The sequence below is a fragment of the Eumetopias jubatus genome, unplaced genomic scaffold (genome assembly GCF_037043125.1).
Source record: "Eumetopias jubatus isolate StellerSeaLion01/CBP00866 unplaced genomic scaffold, mEumJub1_p1.0 scaffold_1, whole genome shotgun sequence".
Classification (NCBI taxonomy): domain Eukaryota; kingdom Metazoa; phylum Chordata; class Mammalia; order Carnivora; family Otariidae; genus Eumetopias; species Eumetopias jubatus.
Genome location: NW_028274807.1, coordinates 69,986,736 through 70,008,511, shown reverse-complemented (window position 1 = coordinate 70,008,511; position 21,776 = coordinate 69,986,736). Strand labels below are relative to the sequence as shown.

Here is a 21,776-nt window from a genome sequence, read left to right as displayed (position 1 = left end):
TTCTTAGCTATAAAGATTGAGTTGTGGTTTTTAGATTGTTCTATGTTACAAAGAACTTTGTAGTGATTATAATTTTTAGGGTTTGAAAAACTACCTACCAATTAAATTGTTAAATCAGTCTAGACTCATTCTAATTGCCTTTTGACCATTTCATTCATAAGCTCCAACCAGGAAGTAAGCCAGGAAGAGTTTAAAATAAAGAAATAAATTTACTTAGGATGCAGAATTTCAAGCTAGATGAACCTTTCAAGATCATCCATTTCAACTTCTCTGTCTACATCTTAGTTAAGTGAGGTTCAGCTTTTTAAGACTTATATGTGAGTCACTTTTTGAGTTCAGGTCTTTTAATTCTCAGTTCATAATAAACTGCTTCTGTGACCTGAACACCCAAAGAAAGTAGTGGAATAATGTTTGGCTGTCAGACATCTAAGAAATGGTAATAGCCATGCTTTAGCATTTGTAGCATGGTAAGTAAATCTACTTACCATGATTATTGAGACTTCATTACTTCGGTATTAAAATTACATAGATGTCTTAGAAGAGGCCAGTGTTCCTAAGTAGACGTTATGTATTTTTTTTCCAATAGGCATAAATTTCACAATTTAAATTACAAACATCATAAAATACTTTTAAGTATAAAGAAACTTGTAGGCTGCATTGCCCAGTGATAATTTCTTGGTAAAATAAATATATCCTGTTTTGCTGTCAGCTTTATAATTCACACAGTATACACAGTTTCAGGATAATTTTTAATTTTTTTTTATTTTAATCACCCAGTACTCATGGCAAGTGTCCTCCTTAATCCCCGTCACCTATTTCACCCATCCCTCCACCTGCCTCCCCTGTGGTAACCATTTCTTTATAGTTAAGAGTCTTTCTTGGTTTGTCTTTTTTCCCTTTGCTCCTTTGTTTTGTTTCTTAATGCGTCGGGGTATTTTTGTCCTGATTTAGATTTACAACTATAAGGAGGTAAGAGTGAGAAAAATATAGCTGACTTTGGACTACAAAGAATTAATACCATACGTTCTGAATACAGGCAGTATCAGGGCAGAAAATGATTTCTTCATTTCTGATTTTTGAACTTTCATCAGAATTATGATTGTTCTATTAGTCACTGTATATAAAAAAGTGATTTAAGCTTCCTTTTAAAGACAGTTTTTATGTAGATCAATTTGAAGTTTTTCCGTTTTAAAAGTGATAATAAATCCCAAGAATTTACAATAGGAATTTTACACTATTGTGGGCTATTAATAGGGATTTAAAGTTTTTTTTTAAGATTTTATTTAACACAGAGAGATCACAAGTAGGCAAGCAGGCAGGCAGAGGGAGAAGCAGGCTCCCTGCTGAGCATGGAGCCTGACGCGGGGCTCTATCCCAGGACCCTGGGATCATGACCTGAGCCAAAGGCAGACACTTAACCAACTGAGCCACCCAGGCGCCCCAGGAGTTTAAAGATTTTCTTATAAATTGTTGACTTCTGGGGTACCTGGGTGGCTCAGATGGTTAAGCACCTGCCTTTGGCCCAGGTCATGATCCCAGGATCCTGGGATCGAGCCCCACATCAAGCCCCACATCGGGCTCCTGACTCAGCGGGGAGCCGGCTTCTCTTTCTCCCACTGCCTCTCTCCCTGCTCATGCTCTCTCTGTGTCTCAAATGAATAAAAGCTTTTAAAAAAATAAAGTAGTTGCCTTCTAACACTTCTTTTTTCCCCTGCATTACGTTACTTCTATCAAATCTATTACCAAAAAGCTTGATGAAACCAGGAAGTAATACTATGCTGGAACTGAAATTCCTTGTTCTGAGCTGTATTTTGGATGAGGTTTACTGATGTTTAAAGATGAATAGGAAATTAATTCCCTAGTGTATATGTGTCTAATTTCTACTTCTATTTCCACTTTAATGAGAAGAAAATCATATTGTCTAAATTTTCTTGTATAAAGTTTTAAAAAGTTATTAGCACTGCTTATTAAAGGAGTCAGGGAAGAACCAAACTATTGAATGTATTCAACAAGCCAGTTTCTGTGCATTACATTTGAAGAGCGTAAGATTGGTCAAGATTTTAATCCCACTGCTTTTGAGTTCATAAAAATGGAGTCTTAAAGGAGTGACCACAACATATTTCTAGTGAGTGGAAGAAGGGGGAAAGGATTTTATTTTTGCATGAGGTAGTGAGATACAGAGCTGGAAAATTCTTCAGATTTTGAGTGAAACTATTGCCCCTGGTATTCATTCAATGAGTTAACTTTCAGAGAAGCAGGAAGTTCTCTGTATCAATTCCTAACATTCAATAACCCTCGCTGCCTATTTTTTTCAGCTCCTGCTTCCAAACCACAGAGCGGTTGTAGAATAAGGTATAGGCCCCTGTAGCCCTTTTGCTCATAGCCTTTTTGCAACTGTTCATCACCTTTATTCATCACTAGGCACTTTGGTGAAATCCGCACAGTGATTCCATTTCCTGTATCATTCTCAGAAGATGATCTTCTCACTTGTTTTATGGGGAAGACGGAGTAGGATGAGAATTCCCTCAAATTCTACCTTTGTCGATGAGAGCTGAAATCCTTAGAAGTCTTAAAAGTTAACACTTTGATCTACTTTTCTTCCAGCCTCTCTTTACCTAGGACTTGTTCTTATGGTATATATAGCATCTTCATTTCTCCTCCTATCCACAGGCTTTTCTTTTGGACTTCAAATACCTATAGATTTATCTACCCTGTTCTAAAAAAAAAAATTTGTTTTTGTCTCCAACCAAGCCTTCTTTTTCATAGTAGTATATAACCTCTGCTGTGTTAGTACATAGCTCATCTGTGTCTGCTTCCATTCATTCTTAGCTCCTATTAAAATACTCAGCTCTGGGGTATGGAAGGTAATTACAGAGTTTAATGTATTAATGACCTTAAAATGTAGTTTGATAGACAAAGTAATGTCAATCTATAAACTTGGTCAGAAGTTCAGAGACCAGAATTAGTATGGTATGTTGCAATTATGAGATACGTGTGTAGGTAGGTAGGAAGAATGAGGCCATATTATGGAGAACTTGTTAGAAGAATTTAGTGTAAATGTGGAAGGTAATAGGTAATCAAATTCAGATGACATAATGGTGCATTTTATAAAGGTATCTGGTAACTAGCATTGTAGCATTAATATGGAATATGATTATGCTTTTAGTCAATGTAGTTGAAATATTTCTTAAAAAAATACAAAATGGGGTCTGCTCTTAAATAGCTTAAAATCTTTCTGAGAAGAACAATTTAGAAAGAATAACAAAAAACATATATTGGATAAATTTTTTTGAGCTGACACATCACTTGCCATTGCAGTGACCCATGCTCATCACAGACATTGATAATTGGTCATGGAATTTGCTGCTGAAGATCCGGGAATGTAGTATTAAGAGTTCATAGAACAACTTTCTGAGCAACTGTTACTAATCAACTTTGTCACTAAGATTAAATGTTTTTACAATCTTTTCCATCTAGGAGTTGGGGGAAGTGCTAATCAAAGTTTCATTGAAGAGCTGGGCTTTGAATGATAGGATCTCCAACCTTATTTTCTTTTGCTGGCTCATGAAATTTTTTGGCTTTGGCCTTAAATGTTCTCCACATGGACCATTATAAATCATACCTGCATGTGTTCATGCTGATACTCCTCCCAATCTGGAATATTGCTCTCACCTTCCTACTATTGCCTGTTTCATAGTCCTTCAGATTTTATCCAAAACCATTCATCCATGATACAGATTGCTTTTCTCTAAATTCTGATAGCTTAACCCCACTACCTCTACTCAGCCTTTTTTTTAATCCTCTAATTAGTATATTTGTCTGGATTATTAGATTGTAATCTCCTAGGAAAAGGGGCCTGACAGCCTCTTTTATTTCCCACAAATACTAGTCGATTGACTGTAGGGGAATTTACATCATGTAGTAGGAATGGCTTAAATGTGTAAAAGAATATGCTGGAGACTGGCTACAATGTAAATGAGGCCTAATTGGTTTAAAATGAAGTAGTAGCTTCCAGTTTTCAGTAACAGTGATTTTGTCTTTTCTCATTTCTTCCATTCTATTTCTAATTCCTACATTTAGATTATAGTCAGATCATTTTTTTCCCTCAACTTTCGTTCCAGACAAAAATTTTAGACTTTAATGCCGTTCATCCTGATTTGTTCAACAATAAAATCTTGCCTAAAGGACAGATACTATTTAAAATGTTTATTTTTGTTAAGATCTATTTTATAAAAGGGAGGACCCAAAACATATAACACTTTCAATGAGGATCATGAGTTTGGGAGCCAAGTTAGCACTTATTTTTCCCTCTGACAATAGTAGTTCATAAATCCACGTCTCCATCTAGATCACTTGGTGTATAGAATGACAGCAGTTGGGAAAACGTTTTATAGGTCGTATCCCAGGGTTCCCTCCTCTCATTGCCTACGTTTCTAGTAGCAACAGTGTTGAGAAGCCCTAATTTAATGCTTAAGCTAATCCTCCGGTATTGAGGGAGGAAGGCAGAGAAGTTTCTGTGAGGAGCGTTGTCTGAAAGATTTTTTCGTAGAGGCGTGTTAAAAATGATACTGAGAGTCTAGAGGACGGTGCTGCTCCAGATATATGAGTTGCGTTTTAATTTCGCTTGAAATCCTCGATGTGGGCGGAGGCGAGCGCCTGGATGTGCGGAGGGCCACTGCAGCTCTGCCCATCGAGGGAACCGTCCGGGGCCGGATTGCCCCTTTCCCCGCCCACCCATCAGTTCTGGCAGCGCATGCGCTGAGCGGCGGGCTGGAGAGTTGTCGGGTGGAAATGGCGGCCGCAGGCTTGGTTGCTGTGGCCACGGCTGCAGAGTACTCTGGCCAAGTAGCATCGGGAGGTAACCTCTCCGGTGTTAACTGCGGCCCAAGCTCCGGGACAGGCCCTGGTCCTGGCCCGGGTTCGTGGAGCCGCTCCCTCGATCGAGCGCTGGAGGAGGCGGCAGTGACCGGGGTGCTGAGCCTGAGCGGCCGGAAACTGAGGGAGTTTCCCCGGGGAGCGGCCAACCACGACCTGACGGACACCACCCGGGCGGGTGAGTGGGGCATGGGGCATCCCTGCAGAAGAGGAGCCTGGGGCGCGGCGGGAGGCCGCTCCAGCCGGTGGGAGGACTCGGGGGTAGTTCCAGCAACCGGTTCCATAGCTCCTGGTTGGGACCCGGGTAACGGGGAGAAGCCGACTGCCCCAACCCGGCCAGCCCCCCGGGCCTGCGGGCCAGACCCCGAGCCTAGGGCGAGGCGGCGGACAGCAGCATCTCTCGGGAAAGAGGACCGTAGGGATAGATGGGTAGTGTTTTACTCTCCTAGAAAATTTAACTTCTGCCGCTGCTGAGGTAGACCCTTGCCCCGCCCCGGTTTCTGCAGGCCCTTTCAGATTTGGGATGCCAACTTTGCTAAGATTTGGGATTGTAGCTCTCTCTTAATAGATCAGAGCAGCACTGGTCACTGCGTTGTCGGGGAAGCATTGATCTGAGCACTGACGTTTCTTCGAGAGTTGTTTTTAAGGTGAACCCTGGGCTGTAACTTTTCTTTCTCTGTCTTTATCTGGTTGACTTAGGAGAGTTAACTTGTGGAAATAACTAGAGCCAACCTTCAGACTCGCATTACTTTTCTCTCTCCTCATGCCCTCCCAGAAAAGTTGAGGGAAGAAAAGATACATATATTGCCTACCGTGTCTGTATTTAATGCTTTTAAAAATAAACATTACTTTGTTTTATACATATTTTTGAACACAGGAAAGGCAATAAGGAATTGGGTATTATTTGGTTTTCTTAGTTGTAGAGAACAATGTCTGGTGACTGAGGCGTTCAACATAATATGTTTTTCTTGTGTTTAAAATATAGCTTCCTCAGGGAGTAGATTAAAAACTGAGTCTATTCATGTTTAACACAAAGGAGGAAAAAAAAATCCCTTCATGTTTGTATAGTATGATGTAGTTAAGTATTTGATTTTGATATAGTGTTTTTTTGCAATGAAAGAATGTATAGTACTTTGAGCCCTATATTTATTCCATTTTACTTTATTTTAAAATTTGTTTTAATAATTTTCTATGTGCACTTATTAAAGATTGATGAGTATTACATAATGATTCACTTGTGTTAGAAAAATAAATGGAACTGTTAAACTACTTCAAGAAACTTCTTTCCGGAGAAACTTTCACTCTGGTGTAAAATGGAAGAAAGTAAATGTCTAATTATTTTCTCTCTTTTTGGAAACAGTTGTACTGAAGATAGTTTGTATTTTTTAGTGAGTGTTATAAAAATTAAGCTTTCTTGCTAAGGTAAATATGAACAGCCACTTGCCTTTTGCATATGTTCTGATAGACAACATCTAAAATTGTCAGTCATACTCCAGATTTCCTGATTCTGTGCAGGAGATGGCTATATGGCATATGATTGTTCAGGAGATGGGTAATATAGTGATTTTATATTGGTGTGAGTCATTTCAGTATTACTACATTAAGCCTGAAGCTAAAGAACAAGTTGATTACAGGAGTTTATCTGGTTCATTTCAAATAGTTCAAGGACTTTTGAATTAGCTTTCAAATAGTTCTAGGACTAACACGTTTTGCTTTTAAGAAATATTTTATTAACTAACAAAGAAAACCCAAAGCTATTTATGAAGAAAAATAACTAATCCCAATGAATTTTTCCCTTACTGTGCTCTGAATTAATTTTATTTTTAAAATTTTTTATTTTTTTATTTTTTATTTTTGGAGAGGGAGAGAGAATCTTAAGCAGGGTCCACACCCAGCATGGAGCCGACAGGCTCGATCTCACAACCCTGAGATCATGACCTGAGCCAAAATCAGGAGTTGGTTGCTTGACTTAACTGAGCCTCCCAGGCGCCCCTTAAATATTTTATTTTTAAATAATTTCTACACCCAATGTGGCCTCAAACTCACGACCTCGAGATCAAGAGTCACATGCTCTCCTGACTGGGGAGCCAGCCAGGTGCCCCTCTGAATTATTTTAAACAGATAATTTAATGTGGATATCATCATTTATTGAGTATACAGTGTGCTGTTCATTGTTAGGTGTTTTAAAATACATTCCCTTGTTAAATGCTCAAAACAACCAATGGACTAAGCACTATTATCCCCACTTTACATATGAAGAGGCACTGGGAATTTACAGATGAGGAATCACTCAGAGGAAGTCATATAACCAGTATAAGTGGTAGAATTTCAGCCCAGGTCCATCTAACTCTTTTCTCTCTGCTATGCCACATAGCCTCCCAATGTTCAGATAGATATTACTATTGCTGTTTTTACAGATAGTGAAATCAGGGTTTGGAGATATTAGATAATTTGCTCAAAGACCTGTAGCTAAAGGCCAGGAGAGGCAGTATTAGCCAGGATTTGAGCCTAGTTTGAGGTAACTCCAAAACCATAGTATACCTGTAATATCAGGTACTTTGATGAATTCAGACACAACTTATGTTAGCTAGAATGTTTTGTTTAGATTCTTTAAAATTTAAAGCCAGGAAAATTATTTGAATATTTTATCTATCTATATATAATATAGATAGATATAATATCTGTATTATAGATATGTGATACATATTATCTATATGTAATATAGATATATCTGATATATATGTATAATAGATATAGATATATATCAAAGTTGCCATGCAGGCTGTTCTCTCATAATGTATAGAATGTATCTGGTAGAGCTGCTGTCCTTCAAGAGTTTACATTCTAAGAAACAGCATATATTACCCATACCATTTATAATTTGACATGATTAGAATTCATCAGGAACATTTTCTTGAGGTTTTTCACTCTTGTTTGTTAAAAAAGGTAAATCTTTAGGAAAGGGGAAATATTTATTGGGGAATAGGTAACTTGATCCAGCGGACAAGGAAAATCTTAGAAGGAAATCATAGAAGACTCTTTGGGGCAGAAAGGATGTAGCTTGGGTTTGGGTGGGCAGAAATAAGAAGGAAAGCCATTGTAGGCAGTGGTGGACAACATGCAAAAAAATCCTAGAGTATATGGCACATAAGTTAATTTTGTCAGTCCATTACACATTCCTCTTTCATTTGATTACAATACTCCAGTTTTCCTAGGAAATCACCCCTTTCAGTTTTATGGATGCCCTGCCCCAACACAAGGGTGTGCACGTGACTGAGGCAGGCCTCACCAATCTATGTAGCCCATCCTTCTGGCCACAGTGATTGTTCAGAGATGGGCACATTTCCAGTCAGCACACATGACTGTTAATTCTGAATTTTTTATTGGACCTATTGAGAAAGAGGCATGCTTTGGACCCTGGGGTTGCTGAGAGAATACAGTGTGAGCCTGGAACTTACCAATAAATGGAAGGCAGAGCCAAAAGATGGAAAGAGTGAGACCAAGTTCTGATGATTGTGTTTGAACCTTTGGAACAATAGCCAGGCCTTAAGTTAGTGCTGTCCTTGAACTTTCAAATTATGCAAGCTAATAAATTCCCTTCTCTGCTTAATTTGAGCAGAACTTTTTGATACAAAATCAAGAGTCCTGACTAACACTGTGAGACTGCTCTTGATAATGTTGCGGTCAGGCCAGTTTGGTCAGAATAAATGGTTGGATTCGAGAGTATACTACCTTTTGTATATGTGGAAGCTAGATGGAGGATAGGTTTATTGGGATTGAGATAGACTAATCAACATTCATTTGCTGAACAACATTTGTTAAGGAATTTGGCAGGTGCAGATATACAAAGAGGACCAACACTCTCTGCCCTCAGAGAGCTCAAGGGATCTAATGGAGGAATAAATAAATAAATGTAAAGATTATTTGACTCATCTAGTAATAGCAAAACTTTTCTGTGTAAGTCATTATACTAGCTAATACAAAGGAAAAAAAGAAGAGGCTTTAACCTATAAGAATTAAGAAATCTAGTAATCTGGTTGGGTGGCTGCAATAATAATCTAAATCTCTGAAGGAATGAAAAATACAGATCATATTGGAAAATGAAAATGTACAAATTCTGATTGGACTTACTTTTTTTTAAAAAAAGGACAGAATGCATCGAAAATGACTGAGTTGTTAAATCTGGAGAACTAGGAAGATGGTGATGCATTGATAATAATAGCTAACATTTATTGAGCTTTTAGCATATTTCAGGTGCTGTTCCAAGCTGTATGTGTAAAACATGTGCATACAGCAACGATATGAGTTGTAAGTACTATTTTAAACCCCATTTTACATATGAAAAAATGGAGACTCAGCATTAATTTGATCAAGGTTACACAGCTAATAAGTGATGATAAAACCGGGATTCAAATTCAGGTACATCTAATCCTAAAACTTGTTTTTTGATCACTAAGCCATACTGACAAAGAAGTTTGCTGCACATAATTTCTTTGGTTTGCTTGATACCTTTAAAGGGGTTGGTAGCCTATCTAGTTAATCCTGTGCAATGAATAGAAATGTAAATCTGGGGCGCCTGGGTGGCTCAGTTGGTTAAGCGACTACCTTCAGCTCGGGTCATGATCCTGGAGTCCCGGGATCGAGTCCCACATCGGGCTCCCTGCTCAGCGGGGAGTCTGCTTCTCCCTCTGACCCTCTTCCCTCTCGTGCTCTCTATCTCTCATTCTCTCTCTCTCAAATAAATAAATAAAATCTTAAAAAAAAAGAAAAGAAAGAAATGTAAATCTGGAGCTTTTTTTTAAAAAAATCTTTAAGTAAACTCTATGCCCAACGTGGGGCTTGAACTCAGAACCCCGAGAAAGTTGTATGCTCTACCCACTGAGCCAGCCAGGTGCCCCTAAATCTGGAGCTTTAAGAGTGAAGTCCAGGGTACCCCATACATTTCAGAGACTCATAATGAAGAGTTTATGAGATTCTTAGAGAAACAGTACAGAGTGGAAAAGTTGGTCACTTGCAATCATGGGATACACCAGCATTTAAAAAGGCAAGAAGTGGAATCAGCCTGAGAAAAAAACCAGAAACAAAGTGCCATAACTAGGCCTTTAACAGAATTCAGAGACTCCTAAAGCCAAAGGAACCATAATAACCATTTAAGTTATTTTACAAATGAGAAGCAGTCTCAGAGGTTAAATGATTTTTTTAAGGTTATATGGTGAGATGGTGCTGTTTCACACAAGGCAAATAGGGGGTCATAGTTGAAGCTGTGAGAAATCTCTTCTGAGTAGAAGACAGAAAAGAAGAAATTAAGGACTCAGCTTTGGGGAAAAGCCTATAATGGAAGGCAGGAGATGAGAGGCAGTCTCAGAGGTTAAATGATGTTTTTAAGGTTATATGGTGAGATGGTGCTGTTTCACAGAAGGCAAATAGGGGTCATAGTTGAGGCTGTGAGAAATCTCTTCTGAGTAGAAGACAGAAAACAGGAAATTAAGGACTCAGGTTTGGGGAAAAGTCTATAGTGGAAGGCAGAAGGGAGAGACTAAGATTATACCAAAAAAGAAAACAAATTTTGGATGTAGTGGGTGAGCCAAGATAATGAAGTGTTACTAAAGCCATAAGAATTGAGACTTTCAAGAAGCGGATGCTTATTTCCTAGGTAAAGAAGAATGAGGATTGCTAAAGGGCAATTTAATTTTTCAAGAAAGCAGTCTATAATTTTTCAAGGTAGCAGTCTGTAAAATTATGATTTCATTAGTTTTTGAAATATGCAGTGGAATGTAGGTCTTAAGTGGAAATCATATTGCTCTTGGATTCTTATGTATATTTTGTATCAACCACGGTATACGTACTGTGAATTTTTCTAGAGTAGAGCTGCTGTTCAGTTGGGTAGCTACTAGCTGTAGGTGGTTAAAAATTTAGGGGCACCTGGGTGGCTCAGTCGTTAAGCGTCTGCCTTCGGCTCCGGTCATGATCCCAGGGTACTGGGATCGAGCCCCACATCGAGCTTCTTGCTCAATGGGGAGCCTGCTTCTCCCTCTCCCTCTGCCTGCCACTCCCTGCACTTGTGCTTTTCTCTCTCTCTCTCTCTCTGTTGAATAGATAGGTTAAAATCTTAAATAATAATAATAAAGTTAAAAATTTAAATTTGGTTCCTCAGTCACACTAGCTACATTTCAAGTGCTCAGTAGCCACGTGTGTTATTGGACACAGCACATTAGACAGATCCATTTCCTGTCATACTGGACAGCGCAGACAGTAGAACCTTTCCATCATTACAGAAAGTTCTATGGGACAGTGATGTTGGGGCATACTGTTTTGACTAGAAATTGAAATTTGTTTTCTGTATTATCTTCTAAATCATATTCCTTTTGGCAAAGTTTTTCTATATCCATGAAGACAGTAAGCCACTATGGTGTGTAGGACGAAAAACACTGTGCAGTAATGGTGAGGAGGCAGAGGCAAAGAGGGGAGGAGGCAGCAAATGGGGTCTAATCATAATTACATGATCCTTGGGAGCATCTCAGTATTGGGGGGGATATATAATTTTTTCTTTCAGAAATAAGATCTTGTTCACAGAGACTGCCATTTTTAAGCATGTCATCTTTGTTAATAGAGGTGTTAATATATATTTGATGCATTTGCCACCCACTGAGCGTTAGGTGTTCAAATCAGGAAGAATATTCTAAGAGCCTCAGAAATGAAGAAAGAGTAGAAAACAATAAAACTAATTTTATTTGATTAATGACACCAGTTCAGTTTAGTAGACTTTAAAAATCATTTCTTCTGATTTTACAGGTTTTACATGTTCATTGTGGTATGAAAAGTTTTAAAGAAGACATTAAAGATCATTCATAATTCCACTTACCAGAGATGAATTTAGTAGTGAACACTGGTTGGAACGCTTCCAAACATTTTCTTCATAAATGTACACATTCTTGAGTGTCAGACTCTTGGTTTCAGCTCAGGTCATGATCTCCAGGGTTGTGAGGTGGAGCCCCACACAGGGCTCTGCCCTCAGTGGGTGGTGGTGGGGGGGGTCAGCTTGTCCTTCGTACTCCCCTCTGCCCCTCCCCCTGCTCATGCTCACTCTCCCTCTAGAATAAATAAATCTTTTTAAAAAATGTATACATTCTTTTTAAAATATAAAAATGGGATCACGATAGGCTATTTTATCATCTAATTTTTTTCACTGTATGAGATACAATACCAGAAAACAGAGATCTGTAGCATAATTTTTATTTTTAAGATTTTATTTATTTATGGGCGCCTGGGTGGCTCAGTCGTTAAGCGTCTGCCTTCAACTTGGGTCGTGATCCCAGGGTCCTGGGATCGAGCCCCACATCGGGCTCCCTGCTCCGCGGGAAGCCTGCTTCTCCCTCTCCCCCTCCCCCTGCCTGTGTTCCCTCTCTCGCTATCTCTCTCTCTGTCAAATAAATAAATAAAAGCTTTAAAAAAAAAGATTTTATTTATTTATTTATTTGAGAGAGAGTGAGCATGTGCACACACACAGGAGCGGGGTGGGGGGCAGATGGAGACAGAGAGAGAATTTTTTTTTTTAATTTAAAGATTTTATTTACTTACTCATGAGAGACAGAGAGAGAGGCAGAGGGAGAAGCAGGCTCCCAAGGAGCAGGGAGCCCGATGCGGGACTCGATCCCAGGACGCCGGGATCATGACCTGAGCCGAAGGCAGACGCTTAACCATCTGAGCCACCCAGGCACCCGAGAGAGAGAATCTTGAGCAGACTCTGCCCTGAGGTCCCTGAGTATGGAGCCAGCAGGGTTGGATCTCACGACCCTGGGATCATGACCTGAGCCAAAATGATGAGTCCCTCGTTTAATTGACTGAGCCACCCAGGTGCCCCCAGTAGCATAATTTTTAATGGTAGTATGCTGTATAGATACACTGTCATTTAATTTACCCTCTTGATGTACATTGTGATTACTTTCAACTTTCACTGTTACATATGGTATTCCTGAGAATAGCCTAGTAGGTGTATATTTGCAAACTTGCCCAATTATTTCCTCAGGATAAATTCCTAGAAATACATTGATTGGCTAAAAGGTGTGCACAATTTTGTTTTTTTTTAATGCACATTGTAAAATTGTCCTTCTAAAGATTTTATCTATTTATTTGACAGAGAGAGAGAGACACAGCGAGAGTAGGAACACAAGCAGGGGAGTGGGAGAGGGAGAAGCAGACTTCCTGCCAAGCAGGGAGCCCTACGTGGGCCTCAATCTCAGGAGTCTGGGATCATGACCTGAGCCGAAGGCAGATGCTTAACGACTGAGCCACCCAGGCACCCCTAAAATTGTCCTTCTAGAAGAATTGTTCAGCTTAGATTTGTATCAGCAATGAGTTGTCTTTACTTTGCACCCGCTGATCTCATTCCTTTTCATCTGTGTCATTCTGATAGGTGAGAGATGATACCTCTTCATTCTGTACTGAGTGCATCTTGAAGAATGTAATTTTTTCTGCAAGAAGAAAATGAATTCAGGGAGAAGAGATTTACTTTTTCTATTTCTACCTTGTGTCATAGAACCAGCTGGTAGCAAAGAATTGGGAGCTCTTTGTGTTTATATATAACCCCTATATATTTAATTTGAACTGCTTTATAATTGTAAGAATAATACATGTTTACTGTGGAAAATCTGATAAAATAATACACAAGGGAGGGAAAGGGAATGGTACTACTGAATAGGTAACCACTGTGGACATTTTGACATATTCTTCCAGGCTTTTGTTCTTTTGTTTTTTCTTCCAGGTTTTTTTTTTTTTTTTTAATGCGTGTACATATATTGAAGAACATGGTATCAGCTTTTTGTAGTTTACTTTTTTCCATCCTATAGCATTTAGAAATATTGTGTCATGTCTGTTAAAATTTTCTTATAAAAGAACTTTAATAGCTGCAGAGTATTTAATTAAATCTTTGTATTTAGCCAGATCCTTTTTATTGGGCATTTAGGCAATTTCAAATTTTTTCATTATTGTAAATAACACTATGAACATTTTAAAATATTCTTTGCTTATATCTCTTATTATTTCCTTTGGGTTGATTCCTAGAAGTGGAATTGTTCTAACAAATTATATGCAATTTTAAAAACTTAAACAGTTTACAAACAAAATTTCAAAAGCAGTTCCTCATAAAAATAGTGTTACATATTGTATGTAGCCTGGCTAGGTTATAGGCCACACACATAAAAACCTAGTATTTTTTTCCTAAACCTGAAAGTTGGCTTAACTCACATTTCAAACCTGTTTATACCTAAAAGCTATGGTCTCCCACGTATCTCTCTCTGTATAAAGATTGGAGTACCTCTAACCTCAGAGAAGGTCTGGGGTGCAGAGCTTGAAATTGCCTCAGTAGGGAACTTGAAATTTGAAGTCTTGGAATTTTCTTAAGAATTCCACTTATATTTTCATGCTTGGTTTTTTTTTTTTTTAATGTTTTATTTATTTATTAATGAGAGTCAGAGAGAGAGAGAGGCAGAGGCAGAGGGAGAAGCAGGCTCCCCGCCTAGCAAGGAGCCCGATGCGGGACTCGATCCCAGGACCCTGGGATCATGACCTGAACCGAAGGCAGACGCTTAACCATCTGAGCCACCCAAGTGCCCTTCGTGCTTGTTTTGATAAGAAATCTATGGCTTCAAATTACCAGCCATTAGGATAAACCAAACCAAATAATTTTCTGTAATGTTTATTCTGTTGTTTTTCTCTAACACTGCCCCCCCGCCAGTTCATATCCCAGTTTCAGAAGTATGGATATAATATTGTATATACCACTATTCTTTGTAACAAAGTTGCTATGAAAATACGGATATTGAATTGGAATGTGTGATATGAAGAATACTTCTCAGGAAATAACATTCATATCCCTCTTACAACTTTACCTCTATTTGAAATGAGAAATCCTGTAGCTCTAATATATTCTTATCCACACGCTTCTTCCTTTCTCTTCTGCCTGACAAGCAGCCCAATTCTTATATTGTACCAACACAATAGGGAAGACACCTCGGTGGCTCAGTTGGTTACTTGTGGGACTCTTGGTTTCTGCTCCGGTCATGATCTCAGGGTCATGAGATTGAGCCCTGCATGGAGTTCTGGGCTCAGCATGGAGTCGGCTTGAGATTCTCTCCCTCTCTTTCCCCTTCTGCCCCTTCCCCTGCTCGCGCATGCACACTCTTTCTCTCTCAAATAAATAAAATCTTTAAAAAAACAATAGGGAAGACTGAGGTAAAAAGACCTGTTATTTATCAACACACACACACACAGATGCACACAGGCATGCATGCTTTATATAGCTGGGCGGAGACCATGGGGAAATCATGGCTGTTGGGTATAAAGGCATCTGAAATAAGATTTAAATTTGTTTCAGGGGGAAATCTGTATTCTACTGGCATTTTTTTAAAATAGGAAGGGTGAATTGTAGGATGGCACCTTCAGGTGGGTTCAGATGATATGTCTCGGATCACCACTAAATCAATGTTGAGACCAGAGGAGTGGCAGCAGTACACCGTAGTGTACTACAAGGGGCCAAGGATTTCTTAGGCTCTGTTTCTTTTTACTCTGGTGAGTTTGTGGGCTGGATGGCTAATGTTATCAAATATTATAACATGAAGTATGACTTTTGAGGAGTATTATACATGTTCATTTTTTTTTTCAGTTTACTTAGGAAACAGTTATTCTACTCAAGCTTAGAAAAAATATGGTAAATATGGTAATTTACACAAAGGAACATTATTTTGAGTTCCTGAAGTAGCCAGCAATATCAAATGCAACGCAACTAATTTTAGAATCATAGCTAGTCCTAAAAATTTAAGGTTTTTCCTTATTCACTTTTAACTTTCTTCCTCGCTCCTTTAAATTTCTAGAGTTTTATTATTTGAAGAAAATCTCCCCCCCCCTTTTTTTTAAAGTAGGCTCCACACCCAGCGTGGAGCCCATGCTGGGGCTTGAACTCACAATCCTGAGATCAAGACTTGAGTTGAAATCACGAGTCAGATTTTAAACCGACTGAGCCACCCAGGTGTCCCTGAAGAAAGTCTTAAACCAAGGATTTTAACTGATTTATTAAACTTATTTCTTACAAAAACTAAGTAATAGATGTTTTCCATTAAAAACAGGTTTTAAACTTTTTTTTTCAAGATTTTTACTTACTTATTTGAGAGAGAGAGAGAACATGAGCAGGGAGGAGGAGCAGAAGGAGCAGACTCCTGCCCAAAGCAGGGAGCCCGATGCAGGCTCCATCCCAGGACTCCAGGGTCACAACCTGAGCCTAAGGCAGATGCTTAACCAACTGAGCCATACAGGCGCCCTAAATACAGGTTTTAAAAAATGATCTCACATCATGGAGAGTGAGAAGATAAACCATAGAGTAAAGAAAAGATTTCGAGTAAACACACCAAACAAACGATATCTAGAATATGTATAGAATTTCTATGAACAAGAAGACGACCCAAGAGAAAACTGAGGAGACACTTAAGCTGATACGTACTAAAGATGAATCCCAAATGACTGATAAATATGTGAAAAAATACTCAACCTTATTTGTAATCAAAGGAATGGAAAGACCAAACCGAGGTACTACTCAAAAAACTGACAATACCAAGTAGTGGGAAAAGGTAAAGCATTGGGGATACACATACAAGGCTGATGGGAATGTTAATAGATACGTTGACTTTGGAAAATACTTAGAAAAATTGAAAATACGCTTACTCTATGACCCAGAAATTCCAGATGCTGAGATATAAATGCCAAAGAAACTTGTGGAAAGTATACCAGGATATATTAGTTTAAAACAACACCCATTTATTATCTTACAGTTTTATAAGTCAGAAGTTGGACTCAGCTGAGTTATCTACTCAGGGTCTCACAAGGCCAAAATCAATGTGTTGGACAATCTGGGGGTTTTGGGGAAGGTATTTGCTTCCAGGATCATTCAAGGTTTGGCAGAATTCAGTTCCTCACAGTTATAAAACTGAAGTCTCTAATTTTCTTGTTGGTTGTCGGCTTCAGGTCACTCTGGCATCTTGGAGGCTACCTGCATTCCTTACAGTGGCCCTCTCTACCTTCAAGCCAGCAGTGGTGTGTCAAATACTCATGCTTAGAATCATTGACTTCTGCTACCAGTCAGAGGGCTTGTGTGATGAGACTGGGTCTAGCCAGATTCTCTCTCTTTAGTTTAATTCAAAGTTAATTGATTAGTAACTTTGATTGTATCTGCAAAATCCCTTCTGCCATGTATAGAACATCAGAGTATATTTCATATTTATAGTCCCAGGGATATGGGTGGGAAGTCTTGGAGGACCATTTTAGGATTCCCCCTACCATAGAGAGTTCTGTCTTTTTCTCTTTTTATTGCACAACACCTAGTACAATGTCAAATGCCCTTTGAGAATTTATTGAGTGGATGGATGGATGGATGAATTAAGTGAGTGAATGAGACAGTTAAAACAGGAATGATATAGTCTATTCACTTTCTTAGCTTTGAAAATGACAACTGACTTCTGTGTGACTGGGTTTAGTGGACACCCTTGAAACTTTAGTGATAAAGTAGAATTCAGTCAAAACATTCTCAAGGATAATAGCAGTGAATATATTTCCCTTTGATATCAAAGTCAAGCATTCAGACCCTCTTTAATTGGTGTCATAGAGGGTAAGAGAGATGGTGTTACATGTGCTAAAAGTCAGTCCCTTGGGGCGCCTGGGTGACTCAGTCATTTAAGCATCCAGCTCTTGATTTCGGTGAGGGTCATGATCTCAGGGGCCTGGGATTGAGCCGCCTGTCAGGCTCTGGGCTCAGCAGGGAGTCAACTTGAGGATTCTCTCTCTTTTCTCCCTCTGCCCCCTACCCCGCTCACATGCTCACTCTCTCTCAAATAAATAAATCTTTAAAAAAAATAAAAGTCCTTCAAAATATAACCAGTGGCAGTGAGAATTTCTAGGTCTGTGCAGAATTTCAAAGTAGGATCTTGATTTGCTAATAAAAGAAATTTTAAACTCCTTACAGTGAAGTAGACTTTCCATATATGTTCAGTATTTATAAGTGATAATTTTGCAAGTCTTCAGTTGTCTAAGGAAAACCTTAGCCTAGTAACTATGTGATGTTTTTTCTTATTAATATTGTGATTTCTGGCCATCTGTTATCAAGTGATAAACCTCAGGGTCCTGGGATTGAGCCCCTAAATCGGGCTCCCTGCTCCGCGGGCAGTCTGCTTTTCCCTCTGCCCCTCCCCCATTTGTGCTTTCCCTCTCTCTGTCAGTTTTAAAGATTTTATTTATTTATTTAACAAACAGAGACATAGCGAGAGAGGGAACACAAGCAGGGGGAGTGGGAGAGGGAGAAGCAGGCTTTGCACACAGCAGGGAGCCCCATGCGGGGCTCTATCCCAGGACCTGGGGATCATGACCTGAGCCGAAAGCAGACGCTTAACGACTGAGCCGCCACTCAGGTGCCCTTAAAAATTTTTTTAATTGAAGTATAGTTGACATACGTAGTATTAGTTTCAGGTGCACATCATAGTGATTCAACGATCCTGTACATTACTCAGTGCTCACAATTAAGTGTAGTCGCCATACCACATTATTACAGTATTATTGACCATATTCCCTATGCTGTACTTTTCATCCCCATGACTTATTTTATAACTGGAAGTTTGTACCTCTTAATTCCCTTCACTTATTTTGCCCATCACTCCACCCTTCTCCCCTCTGGCAACCGCTAGTTGTTCTTTGTATTTAGGAGTCTGTTTCAGTTTTGTTTGTTCATTTTGTTTTTTATATTTCACATACAAATGAAATCATACAGCATCTGTCTTTCTCTGACTGACCTATTTCACTTAGCACAATGTCCTCGAGCTCCATTCATGTTGTAGCAAATGGCAAGATCTCATTCTTTTTTTTTTTTAAAGATTTTATTTATTTATTTGACAGAGAGAGACACAGCAAGAGAGGGAACACAAGCAGGGGGAGTGGGAGAGGGAGAAGCAGACTTCCCGTGGAGCAAGGAGCCCGACGCGGGGCTCGATTCCAGAACCCTGGGATCATGACCCAAGCCGAAGGCAGCCGTTAACCAACTGAGCCACCCAGGCGCCCCTCTCATTCTTTTTTATAGCTGAGTAATTTATATATATGCATATCTTCTCTATCCATTAATTTATTGAAGGACACTTAGGTTGCTTCCATATCCTGGCTATTGTAAATAATGCTGCAGTGAACATAGGGGTACATATATCTTTTTGAATTAGGGTTTTCATACTCTTTGGGTAAATACCTATTAGTAGAATTACTGGGTTGTATGGCATTTCTATTTTTAATTCTTGAGGAACTTCCATACTGTTCTCCACAATGGTTGTACCAATTTACATTCCTACCAACAGTGCCCGAGGGTTCCCTTTCTTCTTCTACATCCTCAACAACACTTGTTATTTCTTATCTTTTTGTTGCTAGCTATTCTGACTAGTATGAAGTGATAGCTTATTGTGGTTTTGATTTGCATTTCCCTGATAATTAGTGATGTTGAGCATTTTCCTGTGTCTGCTGGCCATCTGTATGTCTTCTTTGAAAAAAACATTGTGTAGGGATGCCTGGGTGGCTCAGTCGGTTAAGCGTCTGCCTTCGGCTCAGGTCATGATTCCAGGATCCTGGGATCCAGCCCCACATTGGGCTCCTTGCTCAGCGGGGAGCCTGCTTCTCCCTCTGCCTGCTGCTCCCCCTGCTTGTGCGCTCTCTCTCTTTCTTTCTCTGACAAATAAATAAAATTTTTTAAAAATTTAAGAAAAAGAAAAAAATGTGTATTCAGGTCCTCTGCCCATTTTTTTAAATTTATTTTTTAATTTAAATTCAATTAATTAACATATAATATATTATTTGTTTCAGGGGTACAGGTCTGTGATTCATTAGTCTTATATAATACCCAGTGCTCATTACAACACATACTGTCCCCAGTGTCCATCACCCAGTTACTCTAGTCCCCCCTCCACCTCCCCTCCAGCAACCCTCAGTTTGTTTCCTAAGATTAAGAGTCTCTTAGGGTTTGTCTCCCTCTCTGGTTTCATCTTGTTTCATTTTTTTCTTTCTTCCCCTATGATCCTATGCCTTGTTTCTTAAATTCCACATTCAGTGAGATCATATGATGATTGTCTTTGTCTGATTGACTTAGCATAATAGCATAATGACTTAGTATAATGGAACCCTCTAGTTCCATGTTGTTGCAAATGGCAAGATTTCATTTTTGATGGCTGCATAATATTTGTGTGTGTGTGTGTGTACACCACAGCTTCTTTATCCATTCATCTGTCACTGGACATCTGGGCTCTTTCTGTAGTTTGGCTATTGTGGACATTACTGCTATAAACATTGGGGTGCCTTAGTATTTTTGGGGTAAAACATTTTTGTGTATGGTGTAAGAAAGTGGTCCAGTTTCCCTAGCACCATTTATCGAAGAGACTTTTTCCCACTGTATATTCTTTCTTCCTTTGTCATAGATTAATTGACCGTTAAACTGTGGTTTATTTCTGGGCTCTCTAACCCATTCCATTGATTTCCTGTGTCTATTTTTGTGCCAGTACCATGTTGTTTTGATTACTGTAGCTTTCTAGTATGTCTTGATATCTGGGATTGTGTTACCTTCAGTTTTGTTCTTCTCTCAAGATTGCTTTGACTAGTTGGGGTCTTTTGTGGTTCCATACAAGTTTTGGGATTATTTATTCTAGTTCTATGAAAAATACTATTGGTATTTTGATAGGGATTGCATTGAATCTGTAGATTAAGTATGATCATTTTAACAATATTAATTCTTCCAATCCATGAGTATAGTATATCTTTCCATTTGTTTGTGTCATCTTCAATTTCTTTCATCAGTGTCTTGTAGTTTTCAGAGAACAGGTCTTTCACCTAGGTATTTTAATATTTTTGGTGCAATTATAAGTAGGATTTTCTTAATTTCTCTTTCTGCTACTTTGTTACTAGTTTAGAAACACAACATATTTCTGTATATTAATTTTGTATCCTGAAACTTTACTGAATTCATTTATTCTAATAGGTTTTGTAGAGTCTTTAGGGTTTTCTGTACATAAGTATCATGTCATCTGAGAATAGTTTTACTTCTTCCCCAATATGGATGCTTTTTTTTTTTGTAATATCCATGCCCACTGTGGCATTCAGACTCACCACCCCAACATCAAGAGTCACATGCTATAGCGACTGAGCCAGCTAGGAGCCGCTGGCATGTAATTTTTCATAATATCATTTTATAGTCCTTTATATTTCTATAATTTTGGTTGTATTTCTCCTCTTTTCATTTCTGATTTTCTTATTTGAGTCCTCTTTTTCCTGATAAGTCTGGCTAAAAGTTTATTAGCTTTGTTTATTGTTTCAAAGAACTAGCTCTTGGTTTCATTGATTTTTTTTTTTTCATTTTTAGTCTCTATTTTATTTATTTTCATTCTAATCTTTATTATTTCCCCACTTCTACTAATTTTGGGCTTTGTTTGTTCTTCTTTTTCCAGTTCCTGTAGGGGTAAGGTTAGACTGGAATTGTTCTTGTTTCTTGAGGTAGTTCTCTCTTGCTATAACTTCCCTCTTAGAACTGCTTTTGCTGCATCACAAAGATTTTGGACCATTGTGTTTCCATTTTCATTTTTCTCCATGTATTTTTTTTATTTTCTCTTTGATTTTTTTAGAAAATTAATTTTTCTAAAAGTATAAAACATATCATTTTGCAAAATTGTGCATGTTGGCATAGAATAAATACTTGAAAGATTGGTTTGTTTTAAAGGAAGTGTCACTGAAGAACTGTGTTGTCAAAACCAAATTACATGAAAAATAAACTATTAAAATTGAGCATGTGTGGTTACTTAGTGTTCTTAGTGACAAGCAACAGAAATCAGCTGTTGTTCTGAGTA

At 38.6% G+C, this 21,776-nt stretch overlaps 1 protein-coding gene across 3 annotated transcripts in view; it reads left to right on the top strand.

The window, feature by feature from the left end:
- The first annotated feature begins 4,777 nt into the window (after positions 1-4,777).
- The window catches only part of LRCH3 (leucine rich repeats and calponin homology domain containing 3), a 115,074-nt gene continuing 98,075 nt past the window's right edge, over positions 4,778-21,776 (top strand). For all 3 annotated transcript variants that reach the window (XM_028100919.2, XM_028100918.2, XM_028100920.2), the window contains exon 1: positions 4,778-5,053. In XM_028100919.2, the coding sequence (XP_027956720.1) occupies positions 4,792-5,053 (262 nt within the window). In that variant the 5' untranslated portion in view covers positions 4,778-4,791. The remainder of the gene's footprint in view (positions 5,054-21,776) is intronic.